The following is a 20,411-nucleotide window of genomic DNA, read 5'->3' as shown; positions in this document are numbered from 1 at the left end:
ATGAACCTATGTTCAGAGTATTAAGTCTGTAAGTTCTCCTTCAAAGAACAGAAGAGCCAGTAGTTAATAAAGACAAGTGTTCAGATTTATTTGGAAATTCACAGTTTCTAATGGCACTACAGCTCCGTAGTTACATCACTGGAAGTCATCTTTCCACAACCCTGGTCGCTGCACACAGGCGGTGTAACTCCCCGCCCTACCTCTGCTCTCTCTGGACCGCTTTTCAGTGGGTTTCTATACAATCAGGCCCTCTTGCTCTGAATGGCTAATTGTACAGATTGGAAAAAAATGTAAATCGTCTAAAACATACTGTTAACCTAAAGCAGCAACTTAAACAAACAAAAGAGGCTTTAAATAAGTCACATTATGAACAATACCCCCATAAGGTATTAGACAAGTTTAAAACAGTTATTACTAAAAGTGCTCAATAACTTATAACTTAAATCTTACAACACAAAACAGTGAATTTTCTCCCTTTCAAAAAGAAACTTTCCACTTTTACTCCATTACTGTATAAACACATACTTAGAAATCATTTGATTCAAAGTCACTGCCAATTATTTTTAAAGAAAAGAGACAAAATGAATATAAACACACTGACAACACACATGTATATCTGCACATTTGTAGCCAATACAAAGCAAACACCAAGGAGTAATAATCCCTTTAGACTTGACCAATTAGACAAGGCTAGACAAACTCACTAGCTGGTTCTGCGCGTATGTACATAGGCAGTGATTATGAGGCCTGGACTCACTGGACAAACTTCCAAATTTTCCATTTGTAAGAGAATAACAACGACCTCAAAGTCAAGAGGATTAGTGCTTATTGTGAATGTTTAAAATGTAACATAGCTAAAGGAAACCCTTAAAGTGGCTAAATGTGTTTAACACGTGAGTTTATTTAAAAAAAAATTATTTGCAAATTACCAATCATTTGAAGAAACAAATCATGTAGTTTTTTTTCCTCTCACTGAATTAGTAACCAAAGAAAATTAGTGTGAATAAGTTAACTGAAAGTAACATTAAAAGTATCACCACTTACCTAAAAAAATAGACCAAAAAATTCCATCAAGTGTCTGTTTTCAGGTGAGTTTGCTGAACAAGTCTACCTGGCCAAGTCTTTAGGATCTTTACACTGTCTTTACTGAACGCCAGGCGCAGATCACTTTAAAGCCTTGTAGTGTTTGCAGCTTCAAAAAACTAACAAAGTTATAAAAGAAATCAAATGACAGAAAAAGTTCTCCCTCCTCTTCCAGTGGCATTATAAATAGACAAAAGGCACATAAATATGGGAAGGTGCAAGAAATAGGAACAAAGCTAAAGGAAGAGGTTTAGGCTTTCATTCCTATCCCACCCAAGGAACTGGGCTTCCAAATTACTTTTGTCCCAGTAATTAATTAATTAATCTGTGAAAAAACATCTTTATAAAATGTCTACCATTGTCCTTGTAGGAAGTGATCAGTCTTGTAAAACTGCAGCTCATTAACCAAGATTGACATAATCCCACCTACTTTTTAAAAAGGCAGAAACCATAATTTCTGAATACTTTTCCCATTAATATTTTCTCCCTCCCCATACCCTTCAAATACCACAGACTGTTCTTCAAAGAACAACAAAGAAAAGTCTCCAATATGAAAAGTTCGATTAATTTTAGATATGTCCCGAGACTGCTGTAACACCAAATGTTCCCACGGTGATCTCTTTGTTTCCTTTGATTATGTCATGCAGGCTCGGCAGTGATCCTGACTTAGTCTGTATCAAAGTTTTTATCAATTTTCCTTGGTCTTGGACTTTAGATCGCCTTCGTTTCAAAGCCCTCTTCTCAGTTTTTGTCTTTTGGGACTGTCCATTGCACAGACTTGTGCAAGCTGAAATGCCACAAAAATAAGACTCTTCTGACTGTGATGAAGTTTCTGAGCTTCCTTCAGATGGAGGACCCTTATAGGAAGAGTGATAAACTTCTCCCATATTAGAAAAATCTCTCTGGTTTGTAAAAGGCTTTCTTCCTTTTATGTCTCCATTGGCTACAGGGTGCAATGGATCAGCTGGCTTTATGGTCTCAATTTTTTCAGTTTTGTACTTGCAGCGTTTCTTCTTTAACACAAGTAAAAGAAAGGGTAGGAATTAGACCTCTGATAGTTACCTAATCAAACATTTAGAGAGCTGAGCTACTGGAGTAAAGTGCCACCTCCTGGTGGAAAGTGAAAGTATTATAAAGAGCCAAACACACTGTTATGTTCTATACAGGTACTACCATAATTACCTTTCCACTCTGTAATACTACTCAACCAAATTCTTCATTTATCTGTCACCTCTGAATATACACTAGGTATCTGAATGCTTATTATGTGCCATATATTCTTCCAGTTGCTTTCATGTGTATCTTACTAACCCTGAAAGGTGAGCATTTTGTCCTTGGCTACCAAATGAGAAAACCAAGGTTCATAAGTTTGATTCCCTGTCCAAGTTACACGGTAGTAAGTGGCCAGGTTAGGATTGAATCCTAGGCTATTTGGTTTTAATGGTCAAGCTCTTTAGCCTAGAGACAAATGTTTGCTTAGTCGTTAAGTCATGTCTGACTCTTTTGTGACCTCATGGACTCCTCACTCCATGAGAATTTCCAGGCAAGAACACTATAGTGGGTGGCCATTTCCTTCTCTGGGGGATCTTCCAGACCCAGGGATAGAACCTGTGTCTCCTGCATTGGCAGGCAGATTCTTTACCACTGAGCTACCTGGACCTCTAATAAGTACAACTTACTTTCAGAGACAAAATGGGAAAAGCCCACACTTTGTAACCAAAATAGCCTAAGTATATTTTGATTTTTGCCACCTCTTTAATGGGTCATTTAAAGAAGATATAAATTCTGAGTTTCAGTTTTCTCACTTAAAAAACGGGGAAAGTATCATTTTCAGGTTGATATGAGGATTACAGGAATAGGTACACACACTGCCTGACATGCACTGATAATAAAGAATGACTATCAACAAGGGGTCAGCAAGTTTTTTCTGTAAAAGCCAGACAGTAAGTATTTTAGGCTTTTCAAGTCACATACTCTCTCTCCTACATATTCACTTTTATTTTATAACCCTTTAAACATGGTTCCAGGATCATAATAAATAACAGGCCATATATGGCCTATGGGCCACAGTTTGCAACCCTGTAAACAAATCATTATCATAATTGAAAATAAACAGTAAGTTTAAGGGCCAGTAAAGGTTATAGTAAAACTTTCAGCTATTTCTTCATCTACATCCACATAACACACCAATACACTCGAAAGGAAACAAAGCATTACCTTTTTTTCTGGAGAGAACTTGAGGGGTTCTACAATGTACAAATCACTTGGATCTACTGTAAGAAAAAACAAAAAGGCAGATATAAAATGTAAAGTAGATTATGCTATGATTAAATACTATAACTATTATCCATTTATGATTATTTTTATAACAGAACCAGTGAATTTATATTTGTAACAGGTTAAACAAGTATTTATGCATTTGAAATTAGCCTAAAACAACAAGGTAGAAGAGGGCACCATTCTTATCCTGGGCTTGACTGGTCATCATTGAATAACTTAAGTTTTTAACTAACAGCTGGCTATCAGCCAACACAGTAAGGATCCTTCTTTGGACCAGCTCTACCCTCTTCTTTAGTCGCTAAATCGTGTTTAAATCTTTTGCAACCCTATGGACTATAGGTCACCAGGTTTCTCTGTCCATGGGATTTCCCAGGCAAGAATACTAGAGTGGATCTTCTATCTTGGGGATAGAACCAGTTTTTCCTGCATTTGTGGGTGGATTCTTTACCACTGAGCCACCTGGGAAGCCTCTACCCTCTGAACTTGATAACAAAAGCAACATTACCAGGTAAGCTAATACCAAACTTACAGATCATATGAATATTTTTCTAAAAGACTATAAAGTCTACACTGTGTTGCAATTATGGGTTAACTGTGTGCAACAAGCACACAGTATGAAAGTCAGTTCAAGGAACATACACACAAAAGGAAGTTTAAGAAGTTTTTTCTAATTGTTTATTATTATCATTTACTGTGATCAAAACTATGATTTATTGTGACCAATACCAGAACACTCTGGTACGATAAGAAAATCAGAAATACTAGATTTCTAAGGTTTCATTACTTTAAGCACATTCAGGACAGCTTTACTGACAAGATAAATGTACATATAAAAGAGGGGCTATAAGATTTTAGTCCTATTCAACCCACTAAAAGTAAACGATTTATTGTCTGATGCAGGCATAAGTCTGTAAGTAACAAATTCATAATAAACTTCACGTGCCAGAAATTTACTAATAACATGACTCAGTGAATTATAATTTTTCACATTATGTCTTAGAAACTTGTTGAGAAAGTCATCAAATATATGAAAATATCCAATGATTCCTTTAAACAGTCATTTCTACTAGATTACTAATCTCACTCAAATTGCTTTTTAAAAAAAAAATATGATGTCTACTTCTAGGAATGACTGCTAATGGTTTTCAGATCGAATTTTCCACTAAAAGCAATTAAATACAAATGCTTTCTGTATTTTTTGTTTTTTGTAAGACACTAACAGCACTTCCCACTCCAGTCCTCTTGCCTGGAAAATCCCATGGATGGAGGAGCCTGGTAGGCTGCAGTTCATGGGGTTGCTAAGAGTTCGGACAGAACTGAGCAACTTCACTTTCACTTTTCACTTTCATGCACTGGAGAAGGAAACAGCAACCCACTCCAGTGTTCTTGCCTGGAGAATCCCAGGGACGGGGAAGCCTGGTGAGCTGCCATCTATGGGGTGGCACAGAGTCGGACACGACTGAAGCGACTTAGCAGCAGCAGCAACAGCACTTACTCAGGCTGTCAAGACTAAGGAAGTAAGTAATCCCAGGCCACAACTGAAGGAAAAGCAGGAATCCAGACCCGTCAAGGGAAACACAAGTCATTTTCGCCCAGAGACTTTGCCACCACTGTCTAGCAATATGGAATCATACTGCATATTACTAGCCAAGGACACATCAACAACCGAAGTACAGTTTCTACTGAATGCATGTTGTTTTCATGCCATCTTAAGTTGAAAAATTAAGTCAAATCATCATAAATTAGAGACAACCTATACATTATACTCCTCTTTCAACAGAAAATTACAAGGCGTTTTAAAAAGGGTAAACATAGTTTGAAAAGACTAAACAAGCATCAGAACCAGAGTTAGATTTGACAGAAATGTTGACATTATTAGATCAGGAATTTTTTTAAAAAATACATTAAGGATGTAAATTGAAAAAAAGCAGACAACATGCAAAAACAGATGGATAATATAAGCAGAAAAATTCTAAAAAGGAGTTTAAAAAATGCTAGATAGAGATCAAACACAGGAACAAAAAGGAAGAATGCCTGTGGGTTCATTAATAGACTGAGTAAAGAATCACTAAACTTGAAAATGTGACGATAGAAATCTCCAAATCTAAAATACAAAAAGAAAAATGACTTAAAAAAAAAATGAACAGACTATCCAAAAACCATGGGATGACTATAAAAGGTGTAAAAGTAATGAGAATACAGGAGGATAAGGACGGGAGAAAGGAATAGATGCAATATTTTAAGAAATAATGACAGAATCTCCTCAAATTGACATCAGACAGTAACCACAGCTCCAGGAAACTTAGAACAAGCAGGATAAATGCCCAAAATACTACAACCAGGCATATCATATACAAATTTCAAAAAATCAAAGATATAAGCTAAAATTGAGGACCTAAAATTGCCAACAGACCTGCTTTAGAAGTAATGTTAAAAAGCAGTTCTTTAGAAAGGAGGAAAATAAGATAGGTCAGAAACCCAGCTCCACATAAAGAAAGGAAGAGCATCAGAGAAGGAATAAAGGAAGGGAAGATAAAAGCTTTTACTTTTCTTATTCTTAATCCATAACAATTTGTTCAAAACAATAACAGCAACAAAGTACTTGAGTATGCTTATGTAAATAGACAAGATTAGGTAAAAGTAAAAAGAATGACAACACTGATAGAAGGGATGGAAGGGAGGAATTAGAAATATTTTGTTATTATAAAATATCTGTACTACCTCTAGAGTTAATATAGTGTTATTTGAAAATGGACTTGTATTAGCTGTAAATGTATACTGTAAACTCTGAGATCCTAAAAAAAAAAGTCATAAAATTTTTTAACCTATGCTATGAAAGGAAAAAAATGAAACCATATAATATGCTCAGTTAAAACCACAAAAGACAGAAAAAATGTGGAAGATAGTAACAGGAATAAAGAATGAGAGCAACAAATAGAAAACAGTAACAAATATAGCAAATATAGTCGGATAAATATCAAATCACTTTAAACTGGTGTATTTAGATACACCAATTTATAAGGCTGTAAAAGTGGATCAAACAACAAGATTGAACCATATGTTGCTCATAAGAAGTCCACTTTAAATATAAAGACAGATATAGATTAAAGGAACAGGGATGAAAAAAGATATACCATGCTAACACAAATCAAAAGAAAGCAGGAATGGCATATTAATTTCAGAGAGAGTAACCTTCAGAGCAAGGAAATTTATTCAGGATAAAGAGGGACATTTCATAATGATAAAGGGGTCCATTATCCAAAAAGCATAACAATCTTTAATGTGTATGCATCTCACAGAATGACAAATATATGAGGCAAAAACTGGTAGAACTACAAGAAGAAACAGATGAAAACCTACTATTATAGCTGGAGACTTTAATACTCCTCTATCCAAAGATCCAGCAAGAAGAGAATCAAAGAATATGGCAAATGTCAATAGCACCAAAATCCACTGTGTTTCTACATACCAGCAATACACACACACGCGCACAAAATGCCATCTTCTACAGCATCAAAAAATATTCTAGAAACAAAGCTTTCAAAAGTTTGACTTTTTAGAGTACAAAGAGATGCTATGTTTTTCCCAAATTGATATGTAGAGTCAATGTAATCAACCAAAAGCCTAATAATTTTTCAATGAAACACTTAATAAATGATTCTAAATTTACATGGAAACAAAGACCCAATAATGGCTGAGCAACAACTGAATTTCATACAAATTTTACAATGGATTCCCTACCTAAAACCACATACAAAAAATCAATTCCAGTTATCTTAGAAATCTAAAAATAAAAACCAACACTAGAACTATAAGAGACTATCATCCATAAACAGTAAAAAAAAAAAAAAAAAAAACAAAGAAAAAAATTTGTTTAAACAAGACAGAAAAAGCACTAACTACACCAGGAAAAAAAATTTCATAAGTTTTATTACATTAAAATTAAGAGCTTCTTTTTCTTATTTAAAAAGACTCCATGTAAAAGAAAACAAATAAATAGCCTTAAGAGTGAAATAAGATTATCTGCAACATTACCGAACTAACAATTAGTATACAAATTTTAAAACTAACTATAAGCCAACAGGAAAGATATAAAAAAAAAAATAAAAGAACAGGCAAAAATTTCAATGTCTAAGAAAGTCAAATGATTAAAAGGCCTAAGTAAGCATGCTCAACTTCACTAGTAATCAGGTAAATGCAAATTACAACTGAAATGAGGTTAACAAACACTTTAAAACTTGACAATTCTGACTGTGCACTGGCAAAAGTGTAGAAAACGGAAATTCTCAAGGCACTGGTGAAAGGATAAACTGACATGACCACTGTGGAAAACTCTGCTCTTACCTTATAACTTATAGATGAGCATATTCTACAACCCAGCAATTTTACATCTAGGTAATATTCCTAGAGGGGGCTTCCCAGGTAGATCAGCGGCAAAGAATACACCTGCCAAGCAGGCAGCTTCAACTCCTGGGGCAGAAAGATTCCATCCCCTACTCCCTCCACCCCAGATGGAAATGGTAACCCACTCCAGTATTCTTGTCTGGGAAGTCCCATGGACAGAGGAGACTGGTAGGCTTGCAAAAATCCATGGGCTTGCAAAAGTGTAGGAAACGACTTAGCAATACAACAACAAAAACATTCCTAGAGAAACTTATGCAACTCTGTGCCTATATACAAACAAAGGGAATGTTTACACCAGCATTATCTGTAATAGCCCCAAACTGTAAATAACACAGCAGAACAGATAACTACATTGTAATTTAGTCAGTTACTGAAATACTATACAATATTGAAAATGAAGTACAATTATGTATATGAACCTTACAAATAGAATGCTGAAGGAAAGAAGGCAAAAAGAGTATATATAGTATAATTTCATTTATCAAAAGCTCAAAACCAGGCAAAAATCCAATTATATTGCTGAGAAACACAAACACTGATGGTAAAACTTATGAAAATGAAGATGACAACTAATTCAAAAGTCAAGATAGTTACGTCTACAAAAAGCAATATCAAAAGTGCTGGTCTTGCTCTATTTCTTGATCTGGGTGTTAGTTACACAGGTGTTCACTTTATAATTACTCTGCATGTTGTACATTTCAGTTTTATGCACTTATTGGTATTTCACATATTTCACAACAAAAATGTATTACAAAAATCAAAATAGTTTAGGTCTACTTGTATGCTCAACAAAAGTCAGAGATGCAAATCTAAGTATAATCTATAAAATACTGATGAAAGAAATTAAAGAAGGTACAAACAAACTGAACACTATCTCATGTTCATGACTGGAAGACTTCATATTGTCCAAGATGTCCATATACTACCAAAACGATCTATAGATTAAGCTGCATTCTTTTTTTTAATGAAATGCATCTTAAAATTCCTATCAAATCCCAAATACCTTAAATAGGCAAAGCAATTGTGAAAAAGAAAAATAGTTATAGGACTCACATTGCCTGATTTCAAACACAATAATCAAAACAGTACTGGTATAAAGACAGACATATACAACAACAGGGGGAAAAAAAACAGTCCAGAAATAAACCCTCACGCAAATGGTCAAATAACCTTCAACAAGGGTGCCAAGACCATTCAATGGGGAATGAACAGTCTCTTCAATGAACAGTGCTGGAAAGCTGGATATCCCCATGCAAAGAATGAAGCTGAACCCTTATCCTACATCATATACAAGAAATAACTCAAAATAGATGTGGTCCTCTTTGTTTTTGCTTTTGTTGCTTGTACTTTAAATGTCACATCCAAGGCCAGTGTTACAAAGTTTCTTTATCCAAAAAGTTATAAAAACTTTTATAACACTGGCCTTGGCAATGATTTCTTGGATCTGACAGTTAAAGTAGAAGCAACAAAAGCAAAAACAGACAAAGAGGACTACATCAAACTTAAAAAGTTTTTGTCCATCATAGGACAAAATCATCAGAGTGAAAATGCAACCTACAAAATGGGAGAATGTTATCTATGAATCATATACTTGATGCAGGATTAATATCCAAAATATACAGAACTCCTATAATTAAGCAAAAAATAACTTGGTTTAAAAATGAGCAAAGGACTTGAATAGACATTTCTTCAAAGATGATTTACCAATGGCCAACAAGCAAATGAAAAGATGATCAACATCACTAATCATCAGAGAAACACAAATCAAAAGGAAAATGAGGTATCACCACACACCCATCAGGATGGCTACTATCAAAACAGAAAACAAGTATTGGTGAGGATGTGGAGAAATCTGGAACCACTATGCACTGTTGGTGGAACTGTAAAATGGTGCAAGCACTATGGAAAACACTGTAAAGGTTCTTCAAAAAATAGAACTACCATATGATTCAGCAATCACGCTTGAGTACACAGTTGACCCTCTAACAACATGGGTTTGAAGTCTACTTATACATGGATATGTGAGTCTATTTATATGTGGATTTTTTTTCAACAGTAAATACTACAGTACTACATAATATGTGGTTGGCTGACTCCATGGATGCAGAACCTCAAATATGAAGGAACCACAGATATGGAGGGCTAACTATAAATTATGCATGTATTTTCAACTGTTCAGATTTGGTGGCCCTAACTCCAGCACTGTTCAAGGGTCAACTACATATCCAGAACTGAAAGCAAGGACTTAAAGACATATTTGCACACTCATGTTAACAGCAGTGTTATTTCACAATAGCCAAGAGGCAGAAGCAACCCAAGTGCCCATCAACAGATGAATAAACAAAGTATAGTATCTATCTGTACAACAATAAATCCTGTCACATGTTAAAACATGGATGAAACTTGAGGACATTATGCTAAGTGAAATAAGCCAGTCAGAGAAAGATGAATAGTATATGATTTCACTTATATAAGGTATCTGAAGTATTCAAATTCACAAGAACAGAAAACACATTGACGGTGACCAGGGGCTCGGAGGAAGGGGAAAAAAGGTAGTTGTTTAATAAATACAGTGTTCCAGATTTACAAAATGAAAAACTTCTGGAGACCTGTTTTATATCATTGTGAACATACTAAACATTACTAAAGTATATACATAATAATTACATTTCTAAGAGAAATTTAAATTTCAAGATGGTAAATTTTATATTGTATGTCTTTTTACTACAATAAGAAAACAAAATAAGAAATGGACCCTTCTCATAGAGTTTGGAATTAAAAATAAGGCAAGTACAAGATGGCTAAAATCAAAGTAGCCAATAGTAAATGTCATAAGAAGAGATTTAATTCAAATTAGGAGAAGAAATAAATGAATTAATGAATAGCAGAATCAGAATTAGTTTTCTATTATACTCAACTTCTTAAATTATAAAGATGAACCTAGATGATACAGTTGTTTAAAATACAAGTAATACTACTATCAGGTACAAAAGACTATACTACCTGGCCTTGAAGAGTTACATGAAGAAAAGTCAGGCTTTCAACTAATTTAGAATGGGACGAGAAATGCTGAGGAGGAAAAACACCTCAAAATATTGATATTTCATAATCACACGAATACAGCTAAAAGATCAACAATACTAAATGTTAAATCTTAATATGTATGTGGAACAAATGGAACTCTAAAAAACAGCTGAATGTTCACACAACATTCTTGGCAAACTGTATGGTAGTTATTTACTAAAGTGGAGTACACACAATCTTACGATCCAGCAATTCCATTTCTGCTATATACCCAACAGATGTGTGTATGCAAGAAAATAATCCAATGGAAACGAATAATGTGTAGTATGTTTGCATAAGGCAACACTAACTACAACTATACTCAATGACATGGTGAATCTCACACTATCAAAATATGCAGTGACTCTACTGAGGAAATGGGTAGTGATTAAGGAGCACAAGGAAGTTTCTGGGGTGCTAGATAATGCTGTACTTCTTAATCTGGGTGTTGGTCATATAGTTATGTGTGGTTTGTGAAAATCCACCAAATTTTATAAATGATTAAGTATAAAATCCTGTACAAATTACACTTCATTAAAAAAATTCAGTTATAAAAAGACATATCAGCCAAAAGAAAAAAAAAAGAGCAGGAAGTAGGAAGAAATTTACTAGTTTTAAGGAAACACACATGTAATGGATTAAGTCCATAAAGTTTCATGGTAACAGTAAACCAGAGCAGCACAGGAATGATTGCCTTAATATTTAACCAACTGAAACACACTGCTCAGTTACTAAATCCTAAAGATAAAGATCCAATGATTATTAAGAAAAGCATTAGCTGAAATATACAATTAATTTGGTTATTTTAATATTTCTATGAAGATATGTCTCAGTAAGCACAAATTGCAGTACTAATTATTAAAAAGTACTGATACATGAAAGCCACTCAGTACGCATTCATTCATTTATTAAGTATTCATCAGGTGTTAGACTATGGAATACTATTATAGACCTTGGACTGTAAAAGAGAAAAAGATTTATTTTTCATAAAGTGCCCCACAGTCCTAGAGACAAAAGGGGTCCTACCTGTATAGGAAGAGGAGGCAGATAAGCACAGGATACTATGGGAGCACACTCAGGTTTTCCATATCTGTTGAACTTTCTCAAACACCCCTTTCTAAAAAGAAATACTTCTAAACAGGAGCATGTGCAAACAGGCTATCAATGGCTAATTAATGGCTAATTAAACTAAGCACCCCCGCCCCACCCTCTGGGCTTTTAGGAACAAAGATAAGAGTGTGGAAACGGTAGTGGCTTTGACACAGCACAAATAAAGGCCACTCCCACCCACTGTTAGGTTGCAGACGGTCTCCAACACAACATTGACATTATACTTGTTCTAGAAGGAAGCTAGATTCACTTTTCTATATATATGTTACATATGCACAAAAATCTACCTTCTTTCCCAGTTAACTGTAGAGACTTGGATCTGATGAGTGGAAATGAAGTTCTCCTTTTCAAACTCATATCATCATAGGAAGAGAAACACCTAACATTAAGAAAAATCAACATTGGGAACAATGAGTAAAATACATATAATTTACTCTGTATTTGGGGTTAGGTGAATGCTAGAAAACTACATGCCATATAGGACTTATCTCTAAGGTTAACACTCCAGTTATAGATAACACATGTAAAAAAAAATTCAACAATTATTCTCTAAAAGGTGCTGTATTAAAATACCTATTCTCCTCCTCCCCCTTTGAATTCCACGTTGAAGTATCTTTCATAACCATTACATGGGTTTTTTATGTACTTAGTGTTTTCTCTATCAGAGTCTACAGAACCTTCTAGGCACAGGACCCTCTTACTTATTCCAATGATATTTTTAACATTTTGGTTTCAAGATAATCACATGGCGAAAGAAATTATCTCAGTATCTTTTACTTGCTCAAGTTTCTCAAATAAGAGGAAAATTGTTAAATAATGCTGACTTACCTTTTAGGGCTTGGATACTGATTACTTTTAGGAAGTTTTGAAATATAATCTCCATCAAATTGAGATGTGTTTCGACAACGCTGCATACAAAGCATCAGTCCCAAGACAACACAGAGAACCAAAGATATGACAAGATAGCTTTGTCGATCTGAAACCTGAGATGAGAAGAGAGCTTAATAACAATTTGAAAATCATATTAGGAAAAAACACTGAAATCTAAAGTTCAAAGGACAAACCATTTTAAACTTTTTTTTCAAAGTTCTTCAAAACCATATATGCAGGGCAAGTCCTTTGAAAATATACTACAAAGGCAACGTTTTCCTTTTTCTTCTTTCCCCCTCTAATTCTTTAAAAATTTTCAAACCCATGGAAAAGTTTTAAAAATAGTACAATGAACATATGTATGCCTTTCACCTATGTTCTCCAATCTTACATTCTGCCACATACATTTCATTTTTTATCATTTGTACTATCCTTTTGAGTGAGAAAAAAAAAATGCTCCTGTCTTTCTCATACAAAACTAAACCACCCATTACCTAGTGATTTAAGCCTAAAGATCACCCTTAATTCCTTATGACCTACATCCAAATTCCCCACAAGCTTGTCCTTCTACCTCTTAAATATATCCTGAGTTTAGCAACTCCACACTATTCCCCACTTCTAAAATCCTAAACCAAGCCAGCATCACCTCATTCAGGCTATTTCAATCGCTTCCTTAATTGGTCTCCTCCCTAGTTGCTGTCTAGATGGTCTCTAAGAAGCAATTTTCCACAGAGCAGCAAGTAGGGAGCTCTCAAAGTGTTGTCGATGAAATGATCCATGTTACTTCTTTACTTAATACTTTTTTTTGCAATGATGAGAATAAAATTCAAACCCTAAACTGCCTGCAAAGGGCTACATGACCAGGTCTCTGCCGATTTCCTGAACTCATTTCTTACCCTCACCTCTCACATTCACTCTGCTCCAGCTACACCAGTTTTCTTCTTCCTTTTTTTTTTTTTTTGTGAATTAAGACCTTTGTTGCAAAATTAATTATCAAGCAAAACATTAGAAACTATGCACTTGGCTTCAGGGGCTAAGTGCATAAACCCACAGGAATGCCAGGCCACACTGCAAACTACAGAATCCGGGGATGAGGTAGCTCTCCATGAATGAACGTGGAATGGTATCTGTTATATATTGCACACCAGCCTTCTTTCCCAAACATATTACACTGTTTTTAATCACAGGTCCTTTGTCCTACTTGTGCTACTAACAGGCTTGTTCTGACCCCAAGCTCTGTGTGCATGCTAACTTCTCTTGAGCACTCAGTTCTAATGCCACTTCCTCAGGTAAGCCTTCCAACATCACCTGAGCTAAGGCAGCAACACTTAAATCACCAGCAGTTCACACATATACGTTTCATTCTCTGACAGGTGCTACTGACTGCTGTATGCCTAAACCAAGGATTGGATAGTTCATGCCTGACACACACTTGTGTTGCAATAAATGCTTCTTAAATCAATGAAAAGTTTGTTTCATTAAGCAGCTTAATGGGGCTTCCCAGGTGGCTCAGTGGTAAATAAAAGAATCCACCTGCTGATGCAGGAAACGCAAGAGACACAGGTTTGATCCCTGGGTTGGGAAGATCCCCTGGAGAAGGATATGGCAACTCACTCCAGTATTCTAGTCTAGAAAATCCCATGGACAGAGGAGCCTGGTGGGCTCTAGTCCATGGAGTCCCAGAGCTGGACACAACTGAGCAGCAGCAAGCAACTTAATAATAAGCCTTTCTGAATTGAAAATGAAGTATATACTGCACCTACCAATGGTTTTCAAAAGACCTAATAGAATTGCTTTATAACTGTATTGTAGGTAAGACCTAAGCTATGAAAGCCATGTTTGCCAAAGCATTATGATAATTAATGTATTTCCATAACTTTAAACTACCACATTCTGGTGTTCTGAAAAAGTTCTCTATAAATGACAATCTTCTTGGATTAAAGTTCTTAGATATGAAGCCAACCTTTATGACACTGTTTCCTACAGTACCGTCAATAACAATTACCTCATGTTTTAATTCTGCTACTGTTGTTGATAAATTTGAAACAAGCTGTGTCATATTGGTCAGCTGTGCTTGCAGCAATTGGATGGCTTCAGTTTGCCGCTGATCCTATAATAAAGGAAGAAATAAATATTTTCCTTTGTGTTTCATGTACACATTAGCTACATTATAAATTCAAATAAAATAATCTAGAAAAACTGTTAAATTCCTCAAGGTAGAGTGACATATTAATAGGTAGCTCTTAATGAATGAATATTATAAATCTGGACCAGAAATTTTTAAAAAAATCTAAAACCCTTAAGAATCTAATTAAGACTATTCAACCTTCCTCCCCTATCTGAGCAAACAAAAACACCTTTTGCCATTCACCGCTACCATGTAGAATATTGCCTAGCAAATTCTCATAAACTACTTCTCAAGTTAATGTGGGCTCCATATGTGTAAGCCAGTATATAACCAGCTATCTGCAAAATCGTCATTTTGTCAAGTGTGATTTTTCTAAACCAAAGCAGTCAATACAAAGACATATTGAAAAATTTTTGAAGAATGTTTCTGGATACAAAGCAGGCTCATACCAAGAAGGTTTTAAAAGTTCTATTTCACAGCATGATAGGGTGAAACTTAGGAAGTCACAGTCAAAAAACGACAATGGATCATCTAATCAAAGCTAGGTTATCACCAGTGAAAAGAAATTCATCAAGAACACCCATCTATCAGAATTTTAGAAACTTATAATCAACAAACATGTCTTTATTTAAAATATTACTTACATGCATATTTTAGAAGCTTATGCAATATGCTCATGGTCATGAACCTACATTAAGCAGACTGCACTGAAAATGTGTACTTACTAGTAAATTTTGGAAGAAGGAAAAGGCAGCAAGAAGTCAAGGAAATCTAACACTTTAATTTAGGATCTTTTATGAAATATCTACATAGTCATTTATGATTCTAAAGTTAAATGTTTCAACTTTAGATTTAAATAAGTTTTAAGTCTCCGCTATGTGGGGGGGGGGGGGGGGGGTGGGGTGGAGAGTAGGTGGATGTATAAAACTGTAACAAAAAGTTTCACTTACTTCCCTCACTGTGATCTACTGTAGTACTTTCTATCCTATTTCATCTTTTTAAAATGCTGAATGTGAGTCATTAAACTGTTTCTTTTGACTCACATTTGACAAACACTGATAAACTGTACACAGTTTTAAAGGACAAATTATTAAATTTATGATATTGGTTAACACTTCTAATCAAGATTTACTTCCAATAGTGCTAATGGTACACAGGATTATTTAAAAAGTGCTTAAATAATCTTTCATAAAACACAGACTTACATACAAAGCAAACAGAAAATATAGAGGGAAATATTAAAATTAATAAAGAACTAAATAAATACTGCGTTCATGGGACAGAGGACTTAAGACTATTAAAATGTCAACTCTCCAAATTGATCTATAAATTCAACACAATCCCAATCAATATCCAAACAGGTTTTTGTTTGTTTTTGGTAGCAACTGACAAATTGATTTTAAAATCTGTGTTAGTCAAATCCAGATTAGCCAAAACAATTTTGGAAAGGAAGTGCAAAGTTGGAGGATTCACGCTATCTGGTTTCAAGAGTTCCTATGTAGTTAGCCATCACAACAGTGTAGTATAAACAAAAAGACAGATAAGTAAGATGAACAAAACAGAAGAGAAACCCAGAAACACAGCCACATGTATATGGTGAATGGACTTAAAATAAGTGCAAAGAAAATTCAGTGGAGAAAAATAGTGTTTTCAACAAATGATGCTGGAAGAAAGGAATATTCATGTTTCTCAATCCCCTAGCCCTCACAAAAAAGCACTTTGATCCATACTTTATAACACTGTAACACATAGAATTTAAAATAGATCATAAACCAAATGTAAAATTAAAACTATAGAAATTTTAAAAGAAAACAGAGGCAAACAATCTTTGTGACTTTGGGTTAGGCAAAGTTTCTGTAGAGCAAAGAGAAAACAGGTAAACAGGGCTTTAACAAATTCTGCTCTTTAAAAGCTATCTTTTTTAACAGAATAAGAAAACAAGTAATGGATTGGGACAAAATATTTGCAAAGCCTGTGTCTGATAAAGAACTTATACTTAGAATATGCAAATAACTTTCAAACCTCAACTGGAAAAAAAAAAAAAAAAGGCAGGTTGGAAGAACTTTACTTGGAACCACAATTATGTGTCACAAATTCAGAGTAAGATATAACTCTGCAACTTGAGAATTTTTTACCTCATGTCATCATCCTTTAGTCCCAAATAGCCTTTAGAAAAGTATAAAATTTCTTCATCATGGTAACAAACCATAAAAAAAAATTATTCATGAACATCACATTTAATGGTGAAATACAAAAATCAATCCCTTGAAATCAATCCCTTAAATCAACAAGACAGGGAAATGGCTACTATCACCAGTCCTACTGCATCACTGTATAGCTCTAAGTAATAGGTAAGATTAAACAAGAAGAAAAAAGTCCAAGGATTAAAATGAAATAGAGCTATTCTTACTTACAAACAAAAATTGTCTATATAGAAACCCAAAAATGATTTTAGAGTTTAACAAAATTTCAAAAAAGTCCCCTACACTTCTACCCACATATATATACATACAAATCTAGAAATGTAACACGAATAATGCTCAAGAAAATTTTCTCTTGGGTATATACTGATTCTAAGAGCTAGAAAGTATTGTATTACAGAGTAATCATCAACTATCAGGGAAAAAGTGAACAACATTACTGATCCTTCTTACCAGAGAGAGCCTATAAAATTCAATGGAACTTTATGTAAAAAGTAAGACATAAAGATGACCAACCTGCTCCTCTGCTATTCTTGAAGTATTTTGAAGTTTCACTATTGTTTTATTGAAAGCCTTTTGCATTTCTTCCATTTGTTTTCGGTACCTGTGGAGTAAGAATTGATTTAAACTGGTTTTAATTTCTTATTTACTAATTTATTACTAGAAATACACTTCTGATTTCAATATATGAGATGAAGCCATATTTCTGAAAATGACTCTTACTGAGGTCTGTGCAATAAAGGAAAATTTATAAAGGTAAAATAAAGAGGTCCCTTGAGGTATCTGCTACCTCAACAGCAGCAATTCTAAGCTCCTTGTTGCTACAGAAGATTTACTAGTCAAATACACAGTCAATTTATAACAAAAGATCTATGAATATACAATAGGGAAAGGACAGTCACTTCAATAAATGGTGCTAGGAAAACCAAACACCCACAAGCAACAGAAACTGGACCCCTATCTTACACCATACACAAAAAACCCAAAATGTATAAAAGACTTAATGTAAAAACTGAAACAACAGAACTCCTAGAAGAAAACATAGGCAGTAAAAGTTCCTTCAATTCAGTCACGGAAATTTTTTTGGATTTAACACCAAAAACAAAGGCAATAAAAGCAAAAACAGGTTGAACTATACCAAACTGAAAAGCTACACAGCAAAAGAAATCATCAACAAAATGAAAAGGCTACCTACCAAACGGGAGAAAACATACGCAAGCCATTAATTAATCTTATAAGGGGTTAATATCCAATATATTGAGTACATATAGAATTCATACAACTCAACAGCAAAAAACAAACCATTTAAAAATTGTCAGAGAATCTGAATATTTTCCCAAAGAAAACAAATACATGGAAGAAGATGAAAAGATACTCAACATCACAAGGGACATGCAAATCAAAATCACAATGAGTTATCACCCCCTCCCCATCTATTAAAATAGCTATTATCAAAAAGACAAAAAAATAACATGTTGGAGAGAATGTAGAGAAACAAGCACCCTTGTACAGTCAGCAGGAATGTAAATTGGTGTAGCCACTACAGGAAACAGTATGATAGTATCTCAAAAAATTAAAAACAGAACTACCATATAACTTAGCCATTCCACTTTTGAGCATTTATCTGAAGGAAACAAAAAACACTATCTTGCAAAGATATCTGCATCCCCAAATTCACTGCAGCATTATGTACAATAGCCATGACGTGGAAGTTAACTAATCAACAAAAGAATGGATAAAGAAATGTGGTATGTGTATACCATGGAATATTATGCAACCATAATAAAGAAGGAAGTTTTGCCATTTGTGACAACATGTGTGGACCTTGAGGGCATTATGCTACGTGAAACAAGTCAGAGAAGGACAAATATCATATGATCTCACTTACATGTGGAATTAAAAACAAAAATCTTAAGCTCATAAATACAGAGAACAGACTAGTGACTGTCAATTGCAGGGGGTAGAGGTAGGCAAAAGGTAAAACTTAAAATTAGGAAGTAGTAAGAATATATGGAAAGGCAAAAAGATAGGACAATGAAAGATGAACTCCCCAGGTAGGTAGGTGCCGAATATGCTATTGGAGATTAATGGAGAAATAACTCCAGAAAGAATGAAGGGAAGGAGCCAAAGCAAAAACAACACCCAGTAGTGGATGGGACTGGTTACAGAAGCAAGGTCCAATGCTGTAAAGAGCAATATTGCATAGGAACCTGGAATGTTAGGTCCATGAATCAAGGTAAATTGGAAATGGTCAAACAGGAGATGGCAAGAGTGAAGGTCGACATTCTAGGAATCAGCGAACTAAAACGGACTGGAATGGGTGAATTTAACTCAGATGACCACTATATCTACTACTGTAGGCAGGAATCCCTTAGAAGAAATGGAGTAGCCATCATAGTCAACATAAGAGTCAAAAATGCAGTACTGGATGCAATCTCAAAAACAACAGAGTGATCTCTGTTCATTTCCAAGCAAACCATTCAATATCACAGTAACCCTCCAAGACTATGCCCCGACCAGTAATGCTGAAGAAGCTGAAGTTGAATGGTTCTATGAAGACCTACAAAACCTTCTAGAACTAACATCTAAAAAAGATGTCCTTTTCATTACAGGGGACTGGAATACAAAAGTACAAAGTCAAGAAACACCTGGAGTAACAGGCAAATTTGGCCTTGGAGTACAGAATGAAGCAGGGGGAAGGCTAATAGTTTTGCAAGAGACCGCACTGGTCATAGCAAACACCCTCTTCCACAACACAAGAGAAGACTCTACACATGGACATCACCAGATGGTCAATACTGAAATCAGCTTGATTACATTCTTTGCAGCCAAAGATGGAGAAACTCTATACAGTCAGCAAAAACAAGACCAGGAGCTGACTATGGCTCAGAGCATGAACTCCTTATTGCCAAATTCAGACTTAAGTTGAAGAAAGTGGGGAAAACCACTAAACCATTAAGGTATGACCTAAATCAAATCCCTTACCATTATACAGTGGAAGTCAGAAATAGATTTAAGGGACTAGATCTGACAGACAGAGTGCCTGATGAACTATGGACAGAAATTCATGACATTGTACAAGAGACAGGGAACAAGACTACCCCCAAGAAAAAGAAATGCACAAAAGCAAAATGGTTGTCTGAGGAGGCCTTACAAATAGCTGTGAAAAGAGGAGAAGTGGAAAGCAAAGGAGAAAAGGAAAGATATACCCATTTGAATGCAGAGTTCCAAAGAATAGCAAGGACAGACAAGAAAGCCTTCCTCAGTGATCA

At 34.9% G+C, this 20,411-nt stretch overlaps 1 protein-coding gene across 7 annotated transcripts in view; it reads right to left on the bottom strand.

Moving 5' to 3' along the window:
* Positions 1 to 63: 63 nt before the first annotated feature.
* The window catches only part of SUCO (SUN domain containing ossification factor), a 96,607-nt gene continuing 76,259 nt past the window's right edge, over positions 64 to 20,411 (bottom strand). For 5 of the 7 annotated variants that reach the window (XM_043922862.1, XM_043922864.1, XM_043922860.1 and 2 more), the window contains 6 exons: positions 17,656 to 17,743; positions 14,816 to 14,920; positions 12,769 to 12,923; positions 12,228 to 12,319; positions 3,301 to 3,356; positions 64 to 2,096 (listed from right to left, as the gene is read on the bottom strand). In XM_043922862.1, coding sequence (XP_043778797.1) covers positions 1,653 to 2,096; positions 3,301 to 3,356; positions 12,228 to 12,319; positions 12,769 to 12,923; positions 14,816 to 14,920; positions 17,656 to 17,743 — 940 coding nt within the window. In that variant the 3' untranslated portion in view covers positions 64 to 1,652. Of the gene's footprint in view, positions 2,097 to 3,300; positions 3,357 to 11,856; positions 11,948 to 12,227; positions 12,320 to 12,768; positions 12,924 to 14,815; positions 14,921 to 17,655; positions 17,744 to 20,411 lie in introns of all 7 variants that reach the window. The other 2 variants (XR_006344822.1, XM_043922858.1) reach the window with 2 other exon arrangements.

This window comes from Cervus elaphus, chromosome 14 (genome assembly GCF_910594005.1).
Source record: "Cervus elaphus chromosome 14, mCerEla1.1, whole genome shotgun sequence".
NCBI lineage: Eukaryota > Metazoa > Chordata > Mammalia > Artiodactyla > Cervidae > Cervus > Cervus elaphus.
This window is presented reverse-complemented; position numbering and strand designations above follow the sequence as displayed.